The sequence below is a fragment of the Vanessa atalanta genome, chromosome 11 (assembly GCF_905147765.1).
Source record: "Vanessa atalanta chromosome 11, ilVanAtal1.2, whole genome shotgun sequence".
In the NCBI taxonomy this organism is placed as follows: Eukaryota; Metazoa; Arthropoda; class Insecta; order Lepidoptera; family Nymphalidae; genus Vanessa; species Vanessa atalanta.
Window position 1 is genome coordinate 480,369 of NC_061881.1, and position 14,034 is coordinate 494,402.

General features: G+C 33.5%; 1 protein-coding gene across 1 annotated transcript in view; it reads right to left on the reverse strand.

The window, feature by feature from the left end:
* The window catches only part of LOC125067191 (synaptic vesicle glycoprotein 2C-like), a 28,633-nt gene extending 16,110 nt beyond the window's left edge, over window positions 1-12,523 (reverse strand). The window contains exon 1 of the mRNA XM_047675633.1: window positions 12,091-12,523. Within this exon, the coding sequence (XP_047531589.1) occupies window positions 12,091-12,271 (181 nt within the window). The 5' untranslated portion in view covers window positions 12,272-12,523. The remainder of the gene's footprint in view (window positions 1-12,090) is intronic.
* Between the last annotated feature and the right edge of the window lie 1,511 nt (window positions 12,524-14,034).

A 14,034-nucleotide genomic window follows, 5' to 3' on the forward strand; every position in this document is an offset into this window, starting at 1 on the left:
GATTATATCGAAAATAAAAAAAAAACGTTTAACAAAGTTATTGTGAAGTTAGTTTATTTATTTACTTGATATATTATTTTATTATATGTGTCAACATAGTATTTAAGTAGGCTTTACAAGTAATTTGGAATCGTTTTAACTAGCTTAAATTTAATGTAAATAACTAGCGGTTCAGAATGTATATTATATCAAGAAGAACCGGCCAGAATGTCAGTAGTAACGACTTAAAAAAAAAACACGCGTAATAAACTTGGTACAATTATCATAAGCCATGTCAAGAACTGTAACTCGTTCACTTACCGAGGTAATAAAAAATAATTATATTTATTGAACTTTTATCGCTCACGGATAAGTATTATTTTCTCGACAATAAGGAAAACATCGCCACAAGAATGAGAATATTACGATCGAGACTCACTATCTGAGCCGAATCAGTGGCAAGCATGTATTTATGTAATAAACGTGAAGTTTATTTTTGATTCTCGCCTTCTCATATCTTAGCTCAGAATCTATTGTCCGCCACTGGTAATTATATATCGTTATTAAGTTAAGAATCTTTGTGGAAGTCGTGTATCTCTTAAGTCTGTCCGTTTACCCCGACTCACAAGTTACCACTGATGAAACTTATCGTACTTTGTGTCAGTAGGAGAATGAAATAAGGATGTTCCAGAACCATGGATGTTCAGTGACGGATCCCGGATTGTTATTTGCGAGGAACTTGACCGTAATATTTAAATAGGGCATTTCTATATTCAACGGACCAAATTTTAATGACGCCAATTTATTTCAAGAATGTGCCTACACAGGTGTAAAGATGGGCTTAACTGCTTATAATTATAAACGAACTTATTCATTAACTTTTTTTTCATAAGTCACTTTTAATTACTGCTTATTTGTTTAAATACTTTTTTTCGTTGAGAAGCTTTAAAATATTCGTTTAACTAGATTTACGGTAGTCGAGTAGATTTTACACACACGACTTAATAATTTTGAATTTCCACTATGAAACAAGTGTAACAAAAGAATTATAGTTTTAGTTATCGTCTACAAAAAATAAATAAACTAATGAAATGTCCTTCGTACTTTGTAGGATTAGAATTATCACAAAATGCGGTGAAGCATTACTTCATTATAATTGAAAAATTCCTTTAAATTTAAACAAATTGAAAATGTTATAAAAATTTTTTCGGATAACGCTTGAATGTTTAGGAACTTTCGTATTATATATATTTACATCTGTCAAAAATATCAAGCTATCTTGAACAGGGTATAATATCCTATATTAATTTAAAATTCAACAGGAGTTACAAATAAATAAATTATATAATTTATAGCTAATAAGCAGAAAAATAAAATCGGAAAATTAACCGGTGTACATTATTTAAGTCGACTATTATAATAAACGTCATATAATTATGACATCGAGACATATTTAACATGGTCTAATTGGTGGTAGGGCTTTGTGCAAGCCCGTCTGGGTACCACCCAGTTATCAAATATTCTACCATCAAGCAGCAGTACTCAGTATTGTTATGTTCCGGTTTGAAGGGTGAGTGAACCATTGTAACTACAGGCACAAGGGATGTAACATCTTAGTTCCCAAGGCTGGTGGCGCATTGGTGATCGAATGGTTAATATTTCTTACAGCGCCATTTTCTATGGGCGGTGGTGATAACTTACCATCAGGTGGCCCATTTGCTCGTCCGCCTTACGATATAAAAAATAAAAAATAGGTGTGTTTATTTTGGCTACACGAGATTTTAAGAAATAGCGATTTAAAAAAGAAAACAATTAAAATCATATAAGCAGATAAGTTCGGGCTAATTATGCAAGTCGACTATTTCGAGTATCTTATATGACATCTAGACATTTTCAACACGGTAGGTTTATTACTACAAACGAGTACTCGAAATAGGCGTTCACCTATAAAAATGCGCAGTCAATTTTAAATCTTATTTCGTTGTTTTTAAGGCTTGTCTTAGAACTAAACTCGTAAACTTTAATCTATTCTATAGTTTTTACGTTTACAGTATTTAACCGAGTTAGAACGTTTTAATTTCAAGAAAATAAATAGGTGATTAAGGAATATAACATGCTAAGTGCCTATTTTAAAAACACTGTTATATTAAATGCTTATCGTTTAAACACCCATCTTTACACAGGTGCATTATCTATTCTCAAACATTCATGAACTAATGAGCCGAGATGGCCCAGTGGTTAGAACGCGTGCATCTTAACCGATGATTTCGGGTTCAAACCCAGGCAGGCACCACTGAATTTTCATGTGCTTAATTTGTGTTTATAATTCATCTCGTGCTCGGCGGTGAAGGAAAACATCGTGAGGAAACCTGCATGTGTCTAATTTCAACGAAATTCTGCCACATGTGTATTCCACCAAAACGCATTGGAGCAGCGTGGTGGAATATGCTCCAAACCTTGTCCTCAAGGGAGAGGAGGCCTTTAGCCCAGCAGTGGGAAAATTTACAGGCTGCTAATGCATGAACTAATGTGATGGCTAATACAAGAGTCTAAATCGAGAAAGATCAGGTGCACCAATGCGTTTACAAACTTATTATTTTTAACCTGTAACTATCTGACCTACAATTTGAATCAAGAGCCTCGGGCTATATATTATAAGCTAGCCAGTAGACCAACGACTGCCTCAAGTAGATATATAGCTAGAATATTAAGCATCAACAACCTTCCAAGGAGTAATATATATAAGCGGAAATCGCTGTTATAAAAGTGTATAAATAAAATTTCTAGAAAAAAAAAAACGATGCACAATCTCCTTCATTTCATTGAAACACAATCCTAGCGTTGTCAAGTATGTTGCCCAGTGGTTAGAACGCGTGCATCTTAACCGATGATTTCGGGTTCAAACCCAGGCATGCACCACTGAAATTTCATGTGCTTAATTTGTGTTTATAATTCATCTCGTTTTTTTTTTTTTTTTTATGTCATAAGGTGGCAAACGAGCAGGAGGCTCACCTGATGGAAAGTGACTACCACCGCCCATGGACATCTGCAACACCGGGGGGCTTGCAGGTGCGTTGCCGGCCTTTCAGGAAAGAGTACGCTCTTTTCTTGAAGGTTCCCAAGTCGTATCGGTTCGGAAAAACCGCCGGCGAAAGCTGGTTCCACAGAGTGGTTGTGCGAGGCAGAAAATGTCTTAAAAATCGCGCTGTTGTGGATTTTCGGACATCTAGGTGGTGCGGGTGATATTTGGAATTTTGACGAGATGTCCGAAGGTGAAATTCAGCAGCCGGGATTAATTCGAACAATTCCTCGGAACATTCCCCGTGATAAATTCTGTAGAAGATGCAGAGCGATCCAACATCTCTACGCAAAGCCAAAGGATCAAGCAGATCGGAAAGGGCTTGATCGTCGATAATTCGAGCCGCTCTACGTTGGATACGGTCAAATGGAAGGAGCTGGTACTGGGGAGCACCCGCCCAGAGGTGAGAGCAGTATTCCATGTGAGGCCGAATTTGCGCCTTGTATAGTCTTAGACGATGGGCCGACGTGAAATACTGTCTTGCCTTGCTGAGCACACCAAGCTTTTTTGATGCCAATTTGGCTTTGCCTTCCAATTGACCGCGGAACTGAACGAGACTCGAAACATCAACGCCAAGTATTCCGATACTAGCTGTAGCGGCTAACGGAATGTTCTCGAATCGTGGAGATACGACAAATGGTGTTTTTTTAGCAGTTAACGCGCAAACTTGCGTCTTTTTGGGGTTGAAGTGAACTAGGTTTAGCCGACCCCAGTTCGAGACTTTGTTTAACGAAGACTCGATTTCAGATACAAGTTTGTTCCGGTTTTCTTCGACGTTTTCCCGAGAAATATTAGCACGGCCGGTGTATGAGGTGTCTACGGTGCTGTCGTCTGCATAGCAATGAATGTTACTGATTTGCAACAAGTCATTGATATGCAGAAGAAACAGAGTGGGTGATAGAACGCAGCCTTGTGGAACACCAGCATTGACGAATTTTAAGTCAGAGCATGCACCGTCGACAACGACCTTGATGCTCCGATCTGCCAAAAAACTGGTAATCCAATTGCATAATTTCCCGGGAAGCCCATAGCAGCGTGGTGGAATATCCTCCAAACCTTCTCCTCAAAGGGAGAGGAGGCCTTTATCCCAGCAGTGGGACATTTACGGGCTGCTAATATAAATGTAATGTAAACAGTTAAAAGACACGTTGAATATAAATAACAGATTTGTTATTCGTATAAAGAAAAAGGCGGTTACAGGAAGGTCGATTGTTAGTTACCAAGGGAATACATTCTCATTTGTAGGGAAGACGCCTGGAAACACTTTCATTTTATAAATGTTTTTGCTCTTGTGCATGTAACTTCAGGCTCAAGGGTATATACCTTGCACCGTGGTTTCAGCACCAAAGTCTATTGGCAGTGGTGATCTCTTATCTTTTGGGACAAACGTCCTTCTATGCTTTCGGGGTGTTACACAGCAATCTTTAAACTTTTAACTTAAACTTAGATTCCTGAATACGCTTTTAACAAAAATTGATGTAGTTAATTCGATTTTTTTTTTCTATTTTCTATTTATTTATCAAAGTATATTATGACTATGATAGCCGACGCTTAATAAAACCGGTCGATGCTGTAATTGTTATCAAAATCTCGTCAAGCAACTCGTACAAGTTCACGGACACTGTTTTCAATGCCGAGTTTATTGTTACAGTACCCGCAATATTTTCTTTAAGCTTAATTTTAAGGAGGGGTAAGGTATTACTAAATTTTATTTTTGCAAGAAAATGCTAATTTTTAATGCTCCAAAAAATCGTTTAATTTAAATTAAGTATTATTTACACAAAGTTTTGGATTGTTAATGATTCATTTATCTATTCACAATTTTTCTCATCAAATAATTAACTGTTATACAAATTCATTAAATTTATTATAGTGTTTTAATTATATAGATATAATCTTTGCGTAAACAATGATAAACAAAAACATTTACAATTAATAACAATTATCAATGCAATAAAAAAATTAACAAAAAATCGTATTAGTGCCAGAACACCTACTTGTATACTAGCTAAGCCTGCGGCTTTACACACAAACAATCAATAATTGTACAAAACCTAATTACTATTTAACTTGTAAAGCAAAGATATGCCAACGTTTAGTTTGTCACAAAAATCGAGTCGACGACTAACTCACTCCAGTAAAGAGAATATCATACAAAATAAATCTCAAATACATATTTATATGTAATAGGACCAAGAAGAGGATTATTTTGTTAGTCTAATGGGTAGATTTTAAGGATGCAGAGTTCAAGGTCCCAGGTTCCAACTCCGGTTCCAGTCAATGCTTATTTAGAAGTATTCACTTGAGCTTCAAAATAAATAATTAAGCAATGAGCACTTTATAAAAAAAAAAAACATTATTTGTTTCAGCTAATGCACCTTAAGTATAAGATAAAAAAATAATAATTTTACTTGAATACCGCACATAGCGTATTATGAGGTCAGCAATTCGAAATATTTCCGGTTTTTGATAATTTAATAGTTTATACTGAGGACACCGTATTCAATTATAATTGTTTTCGGTTTTTTGTATATAAAATTTTTTGTAAGAACTGAGATGCAGATACGATTGTATATTATTTAAAGATAAAATGTCCCCCGCGTCGTCGTGATTGACTCAAGTACTACATGAGATTTAGATTTCAGAATTTGGACAATGTCGTTATAAATAATTGTGGGAATATTTCATAGCATGAATATGAAAAATATAAATAATGAGAGACACTTGCCATCTTTTAATGCAAATAACGTCATAAAAAGGATAATAGATTTTTACAATCAATATAAAAAATCGATGTTAGTTTTCGCAAGTTTAATTATCTGTATTTAAATTTACTAATGTTTGAGGAAGTATCGCTTGAAAACCGGACATATTCAATTGCTAATGATTTGAATATTTTGTTGATGATATTAGATTGGACATTTAAGAAGTCCATATATGACGATGTCGCCCGGACCGGACACGGCAACCAAATTCAAGAGAGACCAACTAAGCAGGACATATAGTTCAGAAGTGTGTCGCAAATAATGATGCATTAAACCGGATTACTTTCTAGGCAAAAGAATAAACACCATTTAAAACATTCATAAGATTGAATTAATTGCATTTACACGTCATTGTCTTTGGGCAGTGGTCACCACTTACCTCGTGACGTATTTGATCATCGGCGTACAAATTTTATAAATATCATATACCAAAAGAAATAAATTTAAAGAAATAACAATATTAAATAACTAACATGTATTATATATTTCATATTTTGATGCATGTACAAAAAAAATTAAATAAAATACTTTTGTAGAAAATATGACGTACATACATACATACATACTATTTCCACGAGGAGCGAGCATAAGGAAGCTTTATAAAACTAATGACTTCTTAGATGATGACACCAACCAGGGATTTCAAACAAAGAAAAAATCCCTCTGAGCTAATTCCACCGGTTCGGTCCGAGGCGTTCTTTTCCGAACCGGCGATGGATATTTTTCTCGACAGACAATAAGCTTTACCAGCTGCTATATTAAATAAAGACTTTTGATTTCAAACTTGATTCTATCATCGTAGATTTGACGTTTGAACGAGAGAGTGTGTACACATACAGAAAGTAATGTTAAAAAAAACAATTATATTAGTAAAGCGGTAAGTTGTTGACACAAAAATAAATAGAAAGGATTAGGGGAGAAATTGTGCGACTTTCCTGGTAAAAATAAAGTATTGGAAACAAAAGAACTATTAAATCTGCATGTAGGTAACAACTGGACTCAAATAAACAATAAGGATTAATAATTTTACGACTCAAGCAATTAGTACAAATCTCGAAACTCAATGCAAAATCGACCTTGAAATGTCAGAATATGACACACAGACTAAAATAATTATTACATTTAAAGGACATGCGCGCCATATCAACCTCTTTCGAGTGAGACTGGATGTAAGTTCTGCTTAGCACTCGATGGCCTAATATATTTTTAACAATATTTTATTCGATAAATTAAAGTAAATGAAAAAAAAACGGTGTTGAAGCAGAATTTGGACCTATTTTAATTTTATTAAGACCTAAATTACTGTTATTAATGTCAATTAATACCCTACCCAACAGACCTTAGCCCAACAGTGAGTTCCACTCAACAGTTCTGCAGCCTTATAAACTCACGACAAGACCAACAATAATTTATTTGAAAAGTAGCTGAACCTGCGGCATCACCTGCACGTCATTTAAAATACATTACTTACAGCATACAAACAATAACCCCTTCGAGAGTGAAATAAAAAAGTTATATAGTCATATATCAATAAGTCCCCGGGACTCAAACTAAGGTTTAAGTGTGAAGAGGTAACAGAGAGAGTTACTTTCGCATTTATACCTAATGGTATAAATCTATGTCTATATCTATACTAATGTGTAGATATAGATTTATGACATTGGTGACGTATGCGTTGTTTTATTTGTCATCATTCTTCTTATCATTCGAGATTCAAGGCCTTCTGGGAACCGAACCGGCTTTGCAACGCGAATATACATAGAAAAAGGTTATTGACTGCTGCATATAAAAAAAAAGATACATTAAAATGTCAAATTCTTTGAGATGGAACAAAAACTTGCAGAGTAGGAATATAGACACTCATATAGGGTTCCGTAGATTTATATATATATATATATTAATATTGGTAAGCGGGTCATCTTCTACTGGATAAATGATACTGTGACAAACAAAAATAATTTCTTTCATTGCCAATGCACCAGAAACCTTTTGAATAAGAAGACATGTTGTGGAGTTAATTAAACTGGCTCATTCGCCCTTCAACACAATACAAAGACATTAGGTAGTGCTATTTATCAGTACTATAAGGAATGTGTCACCTATCACCTAGCCCTATCTCTTGTGCCTTCAAATGTACACATTACAGGGTAATGAATGTCGTCAGGCAATAAAATATGAATTGACGGATACATGTCTGGAAGATTTTCATCCGATACATGCAAATTACCTTAATTACCGAGCACGGTTCGAATTATAAATAAAAATTCAATGTTGATTGCTGAGATATGAATTCGCCACCTGGACAAGATTAACTTCGTTGTTTGTTTTTATCAGATTTTTCACGCATCGTTAACTTCATATAAGTCACTAAAACCGCCGTGATCACCTTCTTCAGCCGTTCTTACCTTGGTTTGATTAATTATTAATGTATTATTTTTTCTTCTCGTTGTCGAAATAAAAACTTGACGTCGAAGCTATTTATATAAACCTATTTTTAATCTCATTGCTAAATATACCTTCGCACACATTTTTTTGTGTAGAACCCAAAGCTCAATGTCAATGCACTCCAGTGTAGACTTACTAAATAGACTCTTATAGCAAACCGGTTCTTAATCCGATGCGAATTTGGATTATGCTAACTAGTTTATTTCATAAAAATCTATTTTTAGATGTGATTTACTCTCCTGCAAAATTGAATTTACGCATTCCCGTTACCGTTATAAGACACGTTTTTTTTTTTTAAATAGGTCGAAAACTAAATTAGATTTGACGTGTAAGGAAAAAGGGTTAACGGGAGCGCCCTACCGGGAATTTGCGCTCACTTTCAATTTTGTCTTCGTGGTTGTAGCTTCACTTTAGTGATCCGTGCGCTTCATTTGCCTCTCGTTTGCAATCATTAGTCTCAGATAATGTTTATTTAAGAACATCATATGTATTGATGACTACAAATTAAACGTTAAATTTCATATCAAATTTAATTAATTTATAAAAGCTATGGTATATTTATTTGCATAACGTCGGCTCCTTTTGTTGTCATATATACCTAATCTATAACAAAGCTGATGAATTAGTACGTTTCAGTGCACTAATACTCCGATCTTTCTTTAAACCTGTCTGGGTAGGTATCAGATATTCTACCGCAAAACAGCATTACTTGTATTGTTATATTCCGGTTTCAATTAACCAGTGTAGTATAAGTATAAGTATAGGTACACGGGAAAAAAACATTTTTGTTCCCATGACTGCTGGGATTGCTTGATAGATATAAGGAATTATTAATATTTCTCATAGTGCCAATGTCTATTAGGTGTGGTGACCACTTAGTGTATAGTATCCTATTTGCCAGTCCGGTGTGATCAAAAAATATTTGGGCAGCCATTGTTTGATTTACGTCACGAGGGTCATTTAGTGGTAACAGTCACCTTTGCCAATAAAGCCCTAGAAGAAGCATAAACTATATTATATTAGTTTTGGATTATCGATAGTTTAGGTTATAAGTAATGGTTTTTGCAATACTATCGATAGTATTGCTCATGGAGAGCTATCGATACTATCGATACTATCGATAGGCTATTGATACTATCGCTAACACCTTAACTATCGATATGCAACACTAATATAATTATTCTTCACATAATAAACTATATAACATCTGCACTGTATTCCTTAGTTCCGTATTATTTTTAATATCATCCTATCTTAAATATTTAAATATTGCGCAGTATAGGCGTCGGGATCAGATCCACTCCGCCTTCGCTTTGAGAAAGCCCCTTGATTGTCGTTGGATCTCGGTTTTTTTTTCTATTTTGCTTTGAGTTTTATGTCACGTCATGTAATGTACCTTCTGCCTGTACTATATAAACTACCCTCGAAATTATTTTCACTGATGGCAAATCGGTATTTTATTTTCGTAATTCCTTTTTATTTGTAAATGTTTATGCACTGGGAAAGAAAGTTATCGGTTCGAATTCGAAATTATGGACATTTGACGTACAAATACTATTTATTTGGAATTCGTAAATCAACTGTTTTATCTTATCTTACGATACAATAATTGCATTTATCCTAAATATTTGATAAACAATCAAATATTTCTTATCAAGACTAGAATGGGATATCATTTTTAGGTACCTCTTAGTTACCTCCAGTTTCTGAAATGCTAATCAAAGAAAAATTAACTCATCTGAATTGACATTGGTGGATGGGAAACGATGACGTAATAGGCAACCAACGAAAGTTCAATACACTAGGTTAGGAAATCTGATGCTCATCACAGCGGAAACTTGTGGTTGAATTTTGCAAAAATTGATAAATAGACGAAAGTAGTCAACGCAACGCCAGTTGAAAATAATCGTAAGTGTTTTGTTGGCCCCCAAAAAACGTATGAGACTATATTTATTTGTTTTGGCGTGCTAAGCAGAATGTCATCTTAAACGGGTCGAGTAAATAAAGTTCTCAAAACTTCTCAAAATCTCAGTCGACCTTCACATTACAAAACGAAGGATTTTTCAAATTTCAAGCGTCTGTCTCATTTCCTAAGCGTATATTTGAAACAGATGCATATATGTATTTAATAATATAAACCTAAGAGTCAGGATTTCTACCTGGTATGGTACGTCAGCTTAAACATTAGTTTCTACTTCAAAAACGGCATAAAGTTTTTAGATGGACTTTATCAATTTAACTAATCTCAATGAATACCGAACGCTTATTGGTCGTTATGACGTCATCATTACTACCGAGCAATGATGGTTCAGTTAAATGTTACTAACATTTTAGTTTAGCAGTTAACCTTACTTTAACTAGCGGTTCAGAAACAGAAGTCAAGTTAGTGTTGTTTTAACTTGTGTAGTGACTGAGTATAATCTTTATTTCTCTTATGCTTGTATAGTATAGTAATAACAGTTACAATAGCACTGAATGGACATACGTCATTACAATTTATTTGTATCTAATTAAAAATATATACCTCCAATAGTAGTTCATTGCAATATATTTTTTATGAAGTTGGTTTGGTAGACGTACGTGGTCCATATGGACCACTTGATGGTAAGATCTTGACCATACCTTACATAGATGTTGCGCTTACGCTACCAACCCTGGGAACTAAGACGTTGTGACTCATGTATTATCTGATGAGTCGGTGGTACCTATCCTGGGCTTGCACAAAGAACCAAATAATAAGTAAATAATAAGTAGATAACATTAAAATTTATATAAAATAGTAATATCAACAACCAAGTATTGTTGATTCTAAGTTACAGACAGATTTTGATAAAATATTAAATTAGGAAAATTTTACTACTTTGGAATTTTTTTTAGTAATATTTGATCAAACACGTGTAACACGCGTGTTGCAAATTAATTGTTTCCGAAGCCGCAAAGTCAATGCATCCTTCCTGGGGCAGGTATTTATATCTATAATAAAATCCCTTTGTTACATAAAACCTTTACCAAATCAAATATATAAATGTAAACTTAAAGTTTAGTAAAGTATTACATTAAAGTTAAACAAAGACAATGCAATAAAAATAAATGGTAATATATTTAGTTTTTGTGGTAAATACAGTTACACTCTTTTACGATAGATCCAAGAAAACGCACAAAAATATTCAATAGTAAAATTCAAAAGAATAGTTAACGAATGTTTTTGTGTTACAGGATATTACAATACGAATTAATTTCTAGACGACCGCACACATTGGAAATGAAAGGATCACCCCCCGAGCTATTTCAGATAAAAAAATATTATCTGTGTTTGTAAAGGGACCCATAATCGTTAAATATAAGAAATAACTCCTGATCTCTTTCGCCGGTTCGCAGGTCCGAGCTGTTTATTTCCGAACCGGTACGCGGTGGTAGAATTTTGACAGTTAATAAGTAAGTTTAACGCTTCAATATATTTAATAACGATTCTGACTTTGAGTTTAATAAAAAAACGCTAATCATCAATAATAATATATCTGATGATTGATTAATGTACTTGTCTAATTTATTTATGAATAAAAGTAGGTACTGAGTTCCTAGCCGGTTATTTTTGGTTAAATGAATATTGCGATGGTAGATTAACATTTAATTTTGACTTAAAACAAAGATTCAATAGTATTTCGTGATAAAATGCATTTAGATTTATTTTCATCGAAAGCAGTAATTATTTCGAATAAAAAAAAATCGTTCGTACTGTACCCGTAATTGATTTGTGATTTTCGAGACTATCGACTGATAAAAGGGCTTGGGATAGAACAGCCCTGATGAAAATAAGCTTACCGGTTATCTCGAAGGCATCTTCAAATACAACTTCGTTGAGCTTCCCCAGGCTCTTTTCAGCATCTGCCTGCATCTCATCTAACTTCTCTGCACTACGTTTACTGGCTTCAATGAAAGCTCTGACTTCGTTGAGTCTTTCTAAGCTCCTCTCTGAGGAACTGTGGTCGTTATCGTGAGACATTTTTGGTAATTTAACTAACGTTTGGCGTAGATTTTTATTGAAAATATTTAAGTTAAATTGTCTATAGCAGATCACTTCATATTTTATTTAAAAAACATTATATAATTGTTCGTGTTTAATTTAAATTAGTTAAAAAGATATTATTGTAACTTAAGATTTTTATTAGAATAACTATATAGTATCTAATTATTATAAAACGAAATAAATTCGCGTAATGTTAACTAAAACCCCGTCTGCTCTGCACGAGGTATCGGTATGCACTAACTAATTATAGAAACAGTTAACTGAGTTAGTTCGGGAGCGTGAAGTGAATGCGAGGTGAATATTATCACGTAATTATGACCCTTATATTGAACTGTGTAAGTATACTTATCGTATAATTTTGTTAAGGTATAATGTTGTAGCGTACGTCATGTAACTGATAAAAGTTTATCGACTTTATGTTGACAGCAATAAGGACTAAATTTTATAATTGATTCACAAAGACACCTAACATGATAACAATGTAGTTTTGCACAGATATTTTTTTTGTAACACAAGCTGTTGCCTCGGCTTTGGACGTATTTGTTGCAAAGTTGAACAGACTTTCGATAAGGAATACAATACTGATACTAATGCCTTAGACACGTGTTAAAACATATGTTTTAATTGAATTTTTTTTTTTTTATGTTTGATTTTATTAATCGACTTACAAAAGAAGTTATCAATTCGGCTGTTAATTTTAACCTTATTAATCTAAGTGTAAAATGTATTAATAAAGTTTATCATCAAATAATTATCTTAGTTTAATCATCAGTAAAATATAACAACAACAAAAATATAATCTCCATAAACGTATACAACAAAGTTACATACATACGTTTCGGCATCAAATATTAATTCATTAATGGTGCTTCCTAATTTATTCGTATATAAAAACATTTGTATCTCAATTTACATTTGAATAATGTGTGAATTTATAGTTTAAATTTAAAGACATGTATTTAGTTCAACCCGTACTTATTCGAATAATTCAATAGACTTACCATACTAAAACAAGTAATCTTACATAAGGTTACACTAAAACGCATGTCAACGAATCGTTATTGTAAATAAATAACGTTGTTTTGAGTACATGTCGTTCGTATGAAATTTCACATTACGTAGATAAAATATGCGACTCTAACTTATCAACTTTTTTGTCGGTTCGCTTTTGAAATACGCCTCGTTGGCAATTCTAAACCGATCGTTTCTTGACTTAAATCGTTAATTTTTTTCGTTCTTGATTTAATCGTTCGTTTCCCGACATTTATTTATACACTATTATGGTAGCTTTACTTTAAATAGTTTGTTAAACGACGATTCAAAAGTGCTTGTAAAAGCCTACTTGAATAAAGTATATTTTGATTTGATTAAACACAGGTCCATAATGAATATAATTTTGATATATATTTTTCAGTAATAATTAATTACAATAAAGGCTTTCGTATTCATAAATAACAAAATAAAACTGCTTTTGTAATGGAGACAAGGATGTCCAAGTCATAATATTTATTCTAGAACAATTAACCTAATTATTGATTGCCAAACATCTTCTATCTCTTCGGAAAGAAGTTAATTCAGACCAGAACAGAACTGGCGAAAATAACTAATAGGATTCCATCAACATTTCTCGTGAATCTAAATTTACGTCCGGCTCTCCTGCTAAATTTGACGCAATAAGACAGGATCTTGGGATAACTCTTACGGCACAAATATATGATTTGGAATTTATGACGGACGCG